General features: G+C 41.5%; 1 protein-coding gene across 2 annotated transcripts in view; it reads right to left on the reverse strand.

Annotated features, from left to right (window-relative positions):
• PRKCA (protein kinase C alpha) overlaps positions 1-14841 on the reverse strand; it is a 157218-nt gene continuing 142377 nt past the window's right edge. For both annotated transcript variants that reach the window (XM_084492540.1, XM_084492541.1), the window contains 3 exons: positions 14527-14634; positions 11923-12063; positions 1-7310 (listed from right to left, as the gene is read on the reverse strand). In XM_084492540.1, coding sequence (XP_084348666.1) covers positions 7146-7310; positions 11923-12063; positions 14527-14634 — 414 coding nt within the window. In that variant the 3' untranslated portion in view covers positions 1-7145. The remainder of the gene's footprint in view (positions 7311-11922; positions 12064-14526; positions 14635-14841) is intronic.

Below are 14841 nucleotides of genomic sequence, written 5' to 3' on the forward strand. Positions count from 1 at the left end.
GTAATGGTAAGTATTTTTATTCATACACACTTGCTTTGAAACTACAATTAATATTTAACAAAAGCATTTCATGCAAACAAAGATTGAGGATATTGAGAATTAAGAAAAAAAAAAAAAGATGCTGTAATTTATATATCAGTCTTGCCCACTATACTTCCAATTATTTTTTTGATTTTTTTTCTAATTAATGGTGTCTCCAAATTTTCTAGTAGCATCTTGCAGATAAATGATGAGAAAATAAATAATGTTCTCCTCTTTATAAATACAAAATGTGGGTCTTAAAATAACAATCAAAAATATGAATGAGTTCAAGGTAGTATTATTTCTTTTTTTAAAAAAGGTAACATTAAAATAACATGCAATCATTTTAAACATTTCAGGTGTACTCTGTATTGTCGTGCAAAATCGTACACGTGTTGGGATTGCCTGAAGTGTTTTTAAAGGAGGCAACAAGCTTCAGTTTGTTGACATTATTTTTCTTACATTCATTTTAATAGTTCAAGAGAGAACAAATGAAAGGCTTTGTGGGCAACCACCCCCAGCTGAAGTTTGTGTTATCGCTGCGAGAACATTTTTGCGTGCCCCAAGTCAGCAAGGCAGCCAAGTGTGCAAGCCCTGCTGCCTTCCCTGGGACTGGAGGCCATGCTACTGTAAGGAATCACAACTGCACAGGCTCTGCTGTGCGGGGCTGGGGCTTCCCAGCACCAGTCTCTGCTCCAGGACAGCTCCGAAGCACAGACTGGGCTCCAGGCACCCGGGGGTGCTGCCTTGCTCCAGGACAGGAGTGCTATGACCTCTGCAAGGACTGTGCCGTGGTGCCACCACTGTCACCAGCGTTGCCTCTGCTGCTCCCATAGGAAGGCAATAAATACAACCATGCCAAGTCAACTGATTCATGGGAAAAGGCTTATGAACCTCAGAAACCTAATCTTCCTATGAAAACGTTCCTGCCACCTACATGATTATAAAAACCATAATGTCAGCTGTAGACTTTGCAGTATGCCCTGCACTAAGGGCTGACCACGCGGCCAGATCTGCTGCCATGGGCTGGAAGCATCCACAGCCGGGCAGCCAGACACATTGCCAGCGAACCCGGGGGGCTTCCTGCCAAAACCCAGTGGACACCCAGCACGGCGACCCCAATGGAAGCAGGTAGGGGCCAGTTGTCAGTGCTGCTGCTACTTTTCCTGTACTCCACTGATTAGAATTAATAATTGGTTGCCAATCGCTTTTTGGTCAATGGACACGAATGGAACAAAAATAACAGAACTACGGTGGTGATTTGCTTTTAGATTTGAACTGTGGTGTCACATGTAAGCAAAAGAAAAGGGTGAGGATATACGACAGGAATACATTAAAACATCAATGGAATTAAACTGTCATGGATGGACCAGCTGCGTAACAAAAAGCGCTCCTCCTTCAACAGGAGTCAGTATAAACATTACTACAAAACAGCTGTGCTGACTTTATTTACCCATAGGGAATCATGCCCTACAAGGTCAGTTCTGCTAAGACTTCCATTTACATGGAATTTTTACATTGCACGTAGAAATCTCAGTAATGGAAAAGAGGGAAGTGCAGCTGACCCACACCAGCAGCACGCGCATCCTCACGCTGCACCTGGACCCCCATTAGCAAAAGCTGTACTCCAGATTCTGTAAGAAACATATCAGATCTGTTTTTATTTTTTCTTCAAATGGTTTCAGTAGAATTACTAAAGTTATATAAAAAAGTAGAAATACCATGGTATAACCAGTGATACCATGCGAGTCAAATAAGCTGATATAATAGTAAAAGTTATAATAATACTTACACAACTCTTTCCAGGTTAAAAGTGTATTAGAAACATTAACTAAGAAGCCCTCACACCTCCCTGCGAGGTAAGTAAGTATTATTATCCCCATTTTACAGATGAGGTAACTGAGGCAGAGAGGTCACCAACTCGCCAAGGCCACCATGGGCATCAGGGGCCACCCTGGGAGGCCAAGGCTTGTGCTCCTGGTACCCCTCTCTGTCCAGGTTCTCTGAGGAACAGAAGGGCTTTAGTGCATGGTTATTTGTTATAAGGCTGCTGAATTACCAATCGCCACTGGCACGGTTACTGGCTGATATGAAATCACACGTTTATGGAGTCAGTTCTTATTTATCTCTCCCACTCAACTACTTCAGGTCCCGTCTAAGTGTGCGGAGCTGAGGAACAAAGTGCTTTAGCTTCTCTACTTTTCTACTACTTTGCAGTTCAGTGTCTGCCTACCACACAGCACACAGGTAACACATGGCCTATAGCTGACACCCACGCTTGCAGACAGAACCTATGTACCATAAGTTATGCTAATGAGTAAAAGAACTCAAAATCACATTAAAGGTTTCCAGAAGTTTTGTGGCAGGTCAGAAAGCCCACTGTAAACTCAATACTGCAAATGTGATTTCTACTCATATGAAAGCTTTATTATTGTATTATTATTAATATTATTTCCAACAAGGCGTTTTGTTTAATATGAAGGACTTTTCTCCTCTGCTAATTGCATGCGTCTGCTGTGGCATTTCACTGGGACTGCACCCGGATGCACCAAAAGAGAACAAAAATAATGCAAGTGGTACTGGTCAGTCCTGGCCTTGGATACAGCAACTTCCCTGCTAGAAGGCAAGCTCCTCTCTCGCTTAATCTTTTCAATTTTACAAGAGCCCAGCATTATCTTTGCCCCACAAGAATGGATGGATTTCAAAGGCCAGCAGAATTTATGTATGATGAACGTCTCTTAAACTAACAGCTGATTTCTAGAAGAACTTTCTTCAGTATATAAAAAGAAATTCAATTGTAGTTCTGGGAGGAATGAAGGATCAGAAGTTAAATTGCATTTCTCCTCTAAACTGGATTAAGGCAGAGTATGTTGTTACAGGAGTGTGCTCTCTGCTTCCCACGTCTCTGCAATCCTCGCTAAGAGCACTGAGGCTGTCCTGGAGACCTGCAGTCATTCCCCAGTGAATGAAGACACACAAGATTTTGCCCAGATGATGAAATAATTTATCTAGGAGCACATAAAGTCTTGCTTATTCACTGAAAACAGCCTGGAAGTTTTACGTGGCCTAAGGGCCCTACCCATGCCCTCTGTGGGAAACGGCCTCGCTCCAGTGAACGGGAAGGAGAGAAATGACCAATTCCCCAACTCATCCCTGCTGCAGATGCCCTGTGACTCGTCCTGGGGGACAGGAAGAAGGCCACAAAGTGAGCAGGGGAGTTTCTAACATTATGGAATCACACATCGCTTGTACAAAAAGCAACATAGCAAATAGTTTAAAACAAAACAAAACAAAACCAAAACCAGCAGTACAGAAGGGTTTGGAGGTTGTCTTGAATTTGAGAGAAACTGGAGCAGTTGAGTCCAGAGAGACTGTAGTTTTGTGAATCCCAAGCTTCTAAACAATTCAAGCTCTACACAAACCTAAACTTTTAGCACTTGGGATTGGGGTGGCTGCAGAGCTGTGCCCCCCGAGGGGTGCGTGGGGGTCAGGGCGCTCGAGCACGTGTGGGACAGACCCAACTCCCATGACTCCCACCCAGCTTCTCTCCAATGTGATGTTCGATTTTACTTCTAGAAATCTTTGTAATATGCTGGGTGCTTGGATTGCTGTTGCTATCGACTACAAGGGAAAGCAAGGCAGTCCTAATGCCTCTGCTGACAAACATTAAGAAGCCAGACTTTGTGAAAAACATTATATAAATAACACCTGCATTAAAAAAAAAAAAAAAAAAAAGAAAAGAAAAAAAAAAAGAAAAACAAAGATAGGAACATGCTTGCTGGATATGTAATGTTTTACTTGACATAAATTTCTAGGTAACAAACATGCCAGCTGGTGCACTTTGAGTTCTCGTTAAAGGGCTGGTCCAAGCGTTCACGTGCAAGCGCGCAGCAAAGAGCAGTGAGGAGTTCCACAAGAATTCAATCCCTTTTGACCCGCTTGATTCTTGCAGCATCAAGAATTTCACAGTACCATTCAGGAAGCACTACAGACACCCGCAGAAGGAGACGTGAGATGCCGCAAGCTCAGGAACTTGAGGTAAGGACATAAAAGAGGAATTCCTGCTTCTGCAGTGGCAAAACTGTGGAACAAACGCAAGTGCCTAAGAAACTCACAATGAGAAGCAGCCACCAAATGAGCAGCTCTGTTCAGGTGTTGGACCAGCTCCTTACTGCCATGGTACAGGCAGTATCACGTCACTGCTGTGCCAGCAGCAACTGCCTGGCTGGACGCCCCTACAACTCCTTGGGAAAACAACCAGCAGAACCACTCAGTCACATCTACTGGTTTTCTCTTTCTGGCTTGGGCTAGGTCCACCCAGGTGCTGCTTTTCTGGTTTCAATATCTTGTGCTCTGCTATTTCTCCCTGTATTTTCCTTTTCAGAAGTTCCCTTTTCATTTCACATTCTTAAAACGTGCATAATGCCCGCTCTCAGATTTACTCACTTGAGAGCCTCTTCTTTACTCAAAATTTGAGCCTCAAAAATCTGTTGAATCTATTATCTTCTACAGCATGACACCCAGATATTCCTAAACTATGGCAGGCTAGTAATATTTAGAAAAACACAGTCATGAATGCTGTACTAGTCCACATGCCTTATGGTGAAAATCATACCACAATCTTTAGGTATATAATATATAAACAAGAAAATCAACTCCCAGACTTGGCTAACATATTTGACACAGAATGGATTAAAAATTTTACTCCTAAAATGTATTAAAATTACTCATTGAGTTCTGTTTATTTAGGCATCAATCTGGGAAACGGTTAGGTGGTGAATGCCCCTCGTTAGCAGCATGCTACCCCGTGCCTTAGAACTGTCCCGTCCAGCCGCTAAGGGCTGACCCCTCTAACCGGGGAGATGCTCCATGCTCAGAGCTGTGACTGCAAAAAGACTATGGCTGGGCAAAAGCCAAACGTCTGGAGTGTTCCAAATTCCACGTCCTAGGCACCAAAATCTGGCTTCGGAAGGCATCACGGGTGCAGAAGCATGACACAGTTGCCTTTCCCAGCCAACAGCACTTCGCTCAAAAATTGTCCAGTGCACCTCTGGGGTTGCTCCCATGAGTTGGGACCTTCCACGTGGCTACGGGATCTGCAGGACTGGATCTTTCTGACAGAATCTTTGGCACAGGTTTGACGTTTTATTGTAATAAAAGATGATTAGAAAGTAGATCCCTCCCCCCCCCCCCCAGTTACATATTCTAGTATAAATTTAAGTCTCTTATGGCAAATATCTTACTTTTTTTGAGTATGTTTACATGCTGGAAAAACTGTAATCAGTCTGCATGCAGCAACAGAGACATCATGCTTCTGGCATCGTCATGCACATCTAACAGACAAAGAGTGCCTATGGCTGCTACCATGAACAAGGCAAAAGGGAAAAGAAAGGAAAACGCACTGACTACTATTTTACATGCTGCAACAAAACCAAAATAAGCACAGAAATATTTACTGATCTTTGAATTAATATCTTCTGGTAAGTTGTAGGAGGAAATATCAAATTTTTTATCTAAGTGATAGGAGAGGAGAAGATTGCATTAATTACAGTGTTCATCATTGCAAATAAAGTCTATTTCCTTCCCTGTAAGTAATAAGCAGACGTGAAATGAAAGCCTAATTGAACCTTGTATAAAACCTGCAGGTAGCAATTATTGTTTAAAAGTAGATCTACATTTAAAAAAACAGATGATACCCTAAGTCATTAACAATATCCAAAAACTAAAAAAAATAATCCAAACCCCAAAACAAAACCAAAACAACAGCAATAAAACATTTAGCTAAACCTAAATGATGCCATTCAGAACAAGAACTTTCACAAATAAAGCACAATTTGATTTATAAAATTTTTATAATACTCTTTATGCTTGATATGATTATGTCAGTAATATAGATCTGCTTATTGTTAACCCTTATTATTAAGAGTTATTACTAAAGATGTAAAATTCATTGCATGAAGCATACGTAAAATGTATTAAATTCCATTCTATCGATAAAACAAGTTTTAGGTGCTTCATTCTGACTTGATTATTTTACAGCCCCAAGTTGTCTGAGTTAAAATTGATTATTTTAGGAGTAAATTTCACTTGATTTTCATGAGTTATTCTGGAGAAATCAGGAAGTCACTTGGGGCTGCATTTTTTGTTAATTTAGTATACACAATGTTTTCTTTGATTTACTGCCCTACACTGCAGACTACAAACACGCACATGTAAATAAGATTTAAGGAGTTACAGTTCTGTTTTACATTCCAGGTTAACAAATTTCTTAGTGAAATATTGGTATTAGTAGAACCGGTTAACAGTAAACTTCAGGAGTTGTGTAAATTAAATTAACTGAACACACAATGGCACCCTGGATCACAGAATAATCTCATGGAGATTAAAATTCACAAAAATATTATTAAAATTATTACTATTATTATTAAAGACAAAATTTCACCCTTGAGTTTATCACATGCTACTTAGCAAAGATCCTAGAGATCTGGCCACTGCTGAAGAGTGTTTAAACGGGGTGTTGCGTACAGGACTGGTTCACGAAGCCTCGGGGTCTACTCTCATTTTATCCTCCCCCCTCCCAAATTTGTTTCTGTGAAGTTTTTGAAACAACCGCTTTCCACAATGCTTTGCAATGCCTCTCCTCCCCGGCGCATTTCAGTCCCGTGTGCCGCTGTTCTCCCCAAAGTCACCATAAGACCCAGGGAGGAGTGGTCCCTCGGGGCCGCGGGCTCCAGTTGCACAGCATCCCCGCAGAAGGGCTCAGTGTTCGAGGTGTTTTCTCAGACCCGGGGTCTCAGATTATTTCTAACGATAGCAGAGTGGAAAAGGGAGAAAAAGGACAGGGGGAAATTGCAAAACTATGCTATGTACCAAAAATGGGTAACTTTAGACGAGTCAGCGGTGACTTCTAGGAGAAATAAATGGGCACTGTATAGTAATTTATCTCCCATTAAGACAATGTCTCTGTTGCAAAGCCAAAATCCTGAAAAAGTGGCCTTTCCCCCCATCATACACTTTCTAACCCTACAATTTTCAGGCCCAAATGGAATCAACAAGGCAAAACCCTAAAAACTGTAGGGTTAAGGACTGTTCCCCACTGTGGGATTGCTTCCTGTTCTGCTGTTTCATGCTACGTTTTGTAGAAGGGGGTGTACGAACTGGGGGTTGACATAGGAGAACCCTTCAAAATCTGTTTGGTCTATGTTAGCAATGACCAACTGATCCGGCGGTGTTAACACTGGCTGTCCTCGTGTGAAGAACTTATCGAAGTTTTCAGCACCTTTGCCACACTGCAAGAAAAAAAGAGAAAAAAAGACTGAAAAAAATCAACAATACATTGGCAGTCCCAGCTGTTTGCAGATTTATCAGGGTGAGTCCAAGGCTTTCCCTCACTTCTTACAACTAGTTACAGAAAATTTTCTTTTGAGATATTTTAAAGAAAAAAAAATCTCAGGCAAACAGAGAGGATTTAATAGATAAATTCTGATGAAAAGCTGAGTTAGAAATGTTCCCATCCATCAGCATGAGGTGACAAGTTAAAGAGGCATAAATATTCAGAACCAGTGGGATAAAAAAGGAAAAACAAAATATTTTTATGGACACGTATTGGCAAGAGATACTTTATCTGTCAAGTCTTTTGCTTCTCCATAAAACTTTTACAACACAAAATTAAATTTTGTGTTAGTCTTTGTTCCTTTCATGATCTGCAGAAAGCTTAATGAAATTCATTTACATACTTCAATTCTTCCTTGTATAGCACATAAACTCCTGTGAATCCATAAACTTGAACAGAGCTATACTGGCATAACATTAACATAAAAGAGCAAAGAGGTTTTACCAAAGGAAATGTTATGTGCGCTAAAAGTATGAGCTAAAGTTGGATATAAAGCTTGGAAAATTATGAACAGATTTACATAGGCATATAGATATATTTGCATGCATGTGTGTTTGCATGTATAATCTTTATTATTGTTGAAATTATAGCACATTATAATGCAATTGTCTATTCCCAGATCTAGCTCTCGCTCAGATGCAGAAGATATTTATTCTAAATCACACTTCAGTCCCACTTGGAACGAAGCAGACATGAAATAAAGTCTTGCAGGGTAGTGAAAACCTGGGCGACCTCGCAGAAGACAGCATAAAAAACTGCGAGCACAACCAGACAGTCCTCTAAGTGTGGAGTGGAGACATGAAGATGAATGTGACTCTCTTAGGAAGAAGAACAAGCACATAAAAGTAAAACGAACTACTTAGCTCTACCTGAAGAGTCACTGCACCATGGATTTAGAAGTAGGAGTTGGGACAAAATGCTCACCAATGCTCCCCACCATGAGACCCTGCATAAAGTACCTCTGCTGGATGCACACCGCAGAGATGCTCAGGTACAGCAGGTAGTTATTTGATCCTTGCATTCTGAATTTCACCCTGATTTAACCCCCAGGTCACCTCACAGGGCAATGATGTCAGGCAGCTCCATAAAACAAAATGGAAGCGATTCTCTTTTCCAAACTTCTCTCAAGAGCTAAACCACCAAATTCCCAGCAAACTCCAGCTGCCTGCCCAAGAAGGGAACTGGGGCAGGGAGCGTACCCTGGGAGCAGGTCCACATTACAAAATGTGCTATCACAGCTTGCTTTCTTTTTTTGTCTAAGAGAAGAGACACATCGTCTCGTGAAGCCCAGCCGAGAAGCATGGTTATATATAGCTACACACGGAACACAACTCATTCAGAACAGAAAACAAAAGAAATCAGGTTTGCAAAAGGATAGTTTGGGGGTGATATAGAAAACAGCTGGAAGGCAGGAGGGTATGATTAGCAGCAAGTAAAAGAGGATGAAGGTGGGAGCAGAACAAAGTTAGTTTGGGTACAAGAAAGACTTCGCATCTGGGGAAAAACAGACATTGAGTATTGTGGAGAGGTTCAAAGGTAAATCTGTTTATCTCAAAACCATCTGCTGTAACAAATTCTTAAGCAAAGTCTGGATGTACTGTACATGCAGCGAACACTTCTCATCATCCCTGACCATGTCCTCTTTACCTGTCCCTGGAGGATGGCTGCACTATCAACTATTTGCGTTAATGAATGTATCTACGTTGGGATTGGGAGGGTAACACTGCGTTACACCATTAGCTTCAGATTTAGAGGGTAACTTTGAAAGGGCAGAAGATGACTTGTACGACAGACCACTATTAAACATTGATTTTTCTGAACTAATTTAACATGAATAAAACCTCTCACTTAGAGGAGGAACAAGCAGAAGGGAGGACTGTTTAAGGGAATTCAAGGATGAGATATGTGGCTCGTGCCCTGTCTTGAAAACCGTACAGTTTCCAACCTCCTTGCAAAGCACCTGGCACAAGGACTTGGACACGCCAGCCAGTCTGAGCTGCAAAGAACTGCTGCTGCCCCAGGCACTAGTTGTTTTATATTTCAGAAGAAAAATGCATGCTCAGGTACTGCACCGTAGTGCTAATAAAAGTAGGCTTGTTCCATCTCCAAAGACACTTGAGCAGGTTAAAGGCTAATGGTGGTTTGCTTTTTTCACCTGAGGTTCTGTGCTCACTGAGTACCCTGGTGCCCACTGAAGCCAATGCTTTTTGGGACACGGAATGGACAGAGCTGAACTCTGACAAGGGGAAAACTCCCCATCATTTGGATGAAAGTCAGAAAATCTCCAAATTAACAGTCAAATTTATTTTGAGGCTGTACAGTCGATTCAGAGAAGCAACCGAAAGGATATTTCCACAGGGAAGACTTTTTTTGCTTAACAGATGTTTTACAGAAATGTGTGATGCTTCCACAAAATTATGCTCAATCTTTTTCCCTTTTTTCCCCCCAATAAACAGAAGCTATTCAAACCAGCTGCATATTGAAACTGAAGCTCTGACTCCATTAGGTATCTCATTACTGCTTATATTGGTAGAGATGGAGGAATAACTCATTAAATGTAAATGTAATATGAACAAATTTAATCATTTATCAATCTATTTGCATCTCAATGATATATTTTTCTTCACATTAAAGAACACCACTGCTACCATGAGTGTTAATGGGGTATTAAAGCAGAACTGAAAATCTGGGACTCCCAGAACTCTTACACTTACAAATATGAGAAAATATCCTTCCTGACAAGTAGTCACTCTATGCCTATGTCCTCTGAAATGTCAGTTTGGAAGGGAAAATATTATTTAAACCAACTGACTGCTGACCCCAAATCTGCAGCTCCATACTGGAGTGAGAACTGTGCCTGTGTGCAAAAGCAGCAGGATTATTCCTGCAGCAAAGTGCTTCCCAGAAAAGATGTACCTAGAGTGTTTTTCTGAAAACAGAATAAAATTAAGCTTATAAATATGTCCATGTCTTGACACACATTAAGGTTTGTGTGTTTTTTGTTTTCTAGAATCAATATAAATAAAATCAGCAACCACAATAAATGAGTTATACATAGGGTATGTAAATATCAGATTTGGATTTTAAATTATCTTTGTCTGGGAAAGTTCAGCTCCATGTGAATGCCTGAATCTCCTTGGTGTCTTTCAACAGCAGCCTGTATAAACAAAACCGGTCATGATAACCACAGAGAAAGATAACAGCTGCTCTGAACAGGAGCCAGGATCTGCCACCAAGCGTGCTACGATGGAACCAGACCATATTTCAGCATTTAGTATCATTGTGCTGGCATTACTTTTAACTTCAAGGAGAGTCTGAGCACTCAGTTCTCAAGCTAATTACACTTACAGATGTGAAGGTAGACTTGTTTTATGATCAACAGTAATTTTGACCTAAAAAGCACATAATGAAAATCTTACATAAAATGTTCTGTAATAAGTGCAGCCCCCCTCTGACAGCCAGCTCTGGGAATGGCTGGCCAGGCTTGGCAGTAGCAGGTATGGATTTTTACGTACTTACACTCCTCCCTGCATGCAAAATCCACATTATATGTAAAGGATGATTTCCCCTAGCACTAAACACTTCTCACCATGCGACTCCCTTCCTGGCGAGGTGAAAAAGGGATTTGTATGCAATAAGGGAGAAATATATTCTGCCTCTGCTCATTAGTTTGTGATACCCCACTAGCATGTCTGTATTGACAAATAAATCAGCGCACAGAGCAATGATCCTATACCTGCAGTGCTAGAGACTGTTACACATCTCAGCTGAAGTGTAAACAGTGTTAGAGAAGAAAGATTTGATGTCAAGACATAACAATTTATAGCTGTTCCTGAAAGCTTATATTCTTGTGTTCAAATAATTTTTTTTGCCTGTCAATAAAGTGCAGGACATGCTGAAAGAATTTCTGTGTCAACAAATGCAGTTCTTCAAATTGTGCTATGCAAATGGTTCTTGCACTAAGGGCACTTGTTTGGATTTCTAAAATATTCCTACAGATACACGTGTGTGAAACAGTAATAGACATGAAAAATAAATCATGTACCATTCCTGCAAACTCAGCAGATCTGGGTTCTGTCACTCTAGGCTGGGGAATGTAAGTCCCTGGGGAACAGAGCCCGCTGAGGAGGGAATTCAGTAATTCAGACACCTTTAGTCATTGACTTTGGACGCTGTTCAGAGGAGACGGTCGGGAATGGCATTTACCACATGCCTCAAGCAGCTGATGTGAATATGCCAGTCTTGTGTGTTCTTTTCAGCATCTCATGCAGTGCGTGAATGTCCAGTCAGGACTCCAACCACTGTGAGACTTTTTCACAAAGAACAAACAACACTGGGTTATGCCGCAGGCTGCCAAAACATTAGCAGACTTCCAGACGGCTCAGCCACCAACAAAATTCCCTGTTTTAGCAGATTTTGAGCACCACCAAGCTGGCACCACCCTGACCCCGCAGGAAAGCATACCCACAGACACGTGTGGCAAGGGACATGTCTGGCCCCTCACTCACCACTTTGGGCTTGAAAGGTGGCTGGATCTCTCTGTTTTCCAGTTTTTCCCAGTCAATTCTCCTGAAGAAAGCATGTTCCCTGATGTCTCTTTCACCTTCAAGGCCACAGCCGAGGCGTTTTGCAGGATGTTTAGTCATTAGCTACCAAAGAAGAAAACACCAAATGATTACCCTGAGTGCTGGAGTGGAAGCGAGACAGACGTTCCCCAGATTGCAATGTTCTTGCTCCTCTCCTGAAAATGCAAGTTGCTAATAAGATTGCTTTGAAAAGCTAAAATTTATTTTTTGAAGATGAGTTTCCTTGTTTCATTGCTGGAGACAGCATGCCAGCAGCCAAATTAAAGGTCGTGCTTGTGCACTGTTTCCCATTAGCAGAGGCGAGCACTGCAGGCCTGGGTGGGCACACGGTGCCCTGGGCACACCATGGTCCCGTTGGCTCACAACACAGCTCGCTCCTGCATTTTGCCTTTGGTCTTTCATTTCAGTCTTATAAATCTCCAGAACAGCTTCTGCCCGACATCAGCGATCAATTAAACTTAATAAATCCCAGTATACCGAAGCTGTATGAAGTACATTTTTCTGGGCCTGTTGAAGACATCTCATTATGGAGCCTACAGTTTCTTGGCACCCAGCTGACAACATCTCATCCATGTTTCCTCCCTTGCATCCTTAATGACATCTTGGTCAATACTACACCCAGTTGCATAGATTAAGCAGACATGGGAAACAAAACAAAACAAAACACAACACCAGCATTGCCAGCTTGGAAACAGTAATGTGCTCCCTAATTAACAAGCTCCTTCAAAGGCTTGTTTGTCCCTTGTACATATCGTACATTAGGCATTGAGCAAGGCAGCCTTCAGCTCTCAGTTCCAGTGTTATGGGGACTTTTTAAAGCTCTTCTACAAATCGTATGTGATTAATACACTGCAGGCAGTGATACCTCGACACATCTTTTTAAAACCTCAGCTGTACCACTTTAGTCTCCCTCCAAATGTTCATTTGATCACATTCCAACTCTGAAATTAGCAGAGACCCGAAGCAGACTTCAGGAAGCCGGCTAGGCACCGGGCTAGGATCACATCACTTCATTCTTCCAGCTTAACAGCAACTTTGCCACTTTTGTTAACTTTTCTAAACCCCTCACTTTAACAGTAGGTGATATAAGAAAATGTGAATAACGTTTCTAGCAGATGTAATTCTGTTTCAAAGTCACTGAGATCACCAAGCTCAGCACGCTCTGAACCAGTGGAAAAGCCGTCAAGCAGAGAATTCAATTTGAGGAGCACAGCAGGCACGTTCGCCTTGCCCGACCGTGCACTGGCCTGGGATTGCTGAGCTGCTGCTGAGTACCAGCAACACAGCTGCTCCTGCACTGACTTCTTAGCTCAGGTATAATGCTCACTGAAGTCTGGGATTAATTTGTTAGCTTAATGCAGACATTGAAGATGTTATATCACAGAGACTTGACCTTACACCTAGTGGCGCGATGCAGTTTCGACTTTCTGAACTCCCTTTGCATAAGCAGCTAGCGGAATAGCAGCAAGCAGGAGAGCTGCAAACAGGATAATTGGATCAGGTTCAAACTGTGCTGGGTGAACGTATGATTTTCACAACAAGGCATCAATCTCCGTGTACTTTACAAAAATACATCGTTTAGTTTTTGTTACCAGAAGCAGCATGTCTACATTGATATAGGCTCCAAAATTAGAGTGGTCTTTCATTTTACTTTGTTCTAAGCACCTTTTCTTTTTCTTGATGATTTTTCATTTCAGGATTAATATCCAAGTTATATGCAATACTACTTAAATTCTTCCGAAGGAAAGGAAAAAAGTAATGACCAAATTAACTGACACTAAGTGCAGTGATGTAAGACATCAAAGTAAGGCTTTATAGGGGATGGGTTGGAAAAGCTGCAGAACGACAGTACTCTAGGGAATCACATCACTAGGGAGTCAAGAGAAAGTCAGATGATTTTTTTTTTTTTTCTGAGCTAATCCCTTCAAATTAAATCATTCTTTTCCTTGAGAACAACAACAACAACTTTGAATCTAAGATAAATTGTTGGCCACACAGGTTACAACTGGGACACCATTTCTCCACAGTTCCCTTGTGGTTATGCTGCAGATTTTCACATAGGCTCATCTTTATCTACGCTGGAAAATGAATTTTATTAACTCTTTATTCTGCTGCTGTGATTAGGCCCACTGGGCTGAGGACCACAGCACATTTGCTGGAATATCTGGCATCCATCTAAACTGGGAAATCTCCTCACCTTGCAAAGCTGGGGTTGTGCTGCCAAGGGCTGAGAAGCAAGGCGGGAGGAGACTTTTCACACCATCATCCTGTTTATAATTTCTGCTTTGGATTTGGCAGCTACTGACTCTGACATTTGTTCTTACCATAAAATAAGCAGGCACAGCAGGAGGAGCTGAATACATATCAGTGACACCAAGCGATGAGCACTTTATGACAATATAACTTAGCACAGCCTGACAGAAGTTGCACTTAAAATACTACAGTGCCATAGCAAAGCCAGACAAATTTAGTTATTCATAAAGACTGCCAAAAAGAAGCTTAATGATAAAGAAACATCTATCTCACCCCCTTGCAGATGGAGACGGCTTCTTTGGACAGTGATTTTGGATAGGAAACATTATGCTCCATTATGGACTGGAAAAGTTCATCTTCATCTTCTCCATCAAATGGAGGCTGTTAAAAATAAGGCACATATAAGTTAATCTCCTATTTTTTTCTTTAATTTTCCACATTTTATGAGATGGTATAGCAATACTATACCATACTGGGTCATGTTAGAGGTGCATTCAGCCCAGCAACCTGCCTCCCAGTCAGGCAGAGATGCCCAAAGACATCAGTATAAGCTGTGGTCCTTGCTCAGGAATACACACCAAGCTTGCA

This window comes from Aythya ferina (genome assembly GCF_964211825.1).
Source record: "Aythya ferina genome assembly, chromosome: 18".
Classification (NCBI taxonomy): Eukaryota; Metazoa; Chordata; class Aves; order Anseriformes; family Anatidae; genus Aythya; species Aythya ferina.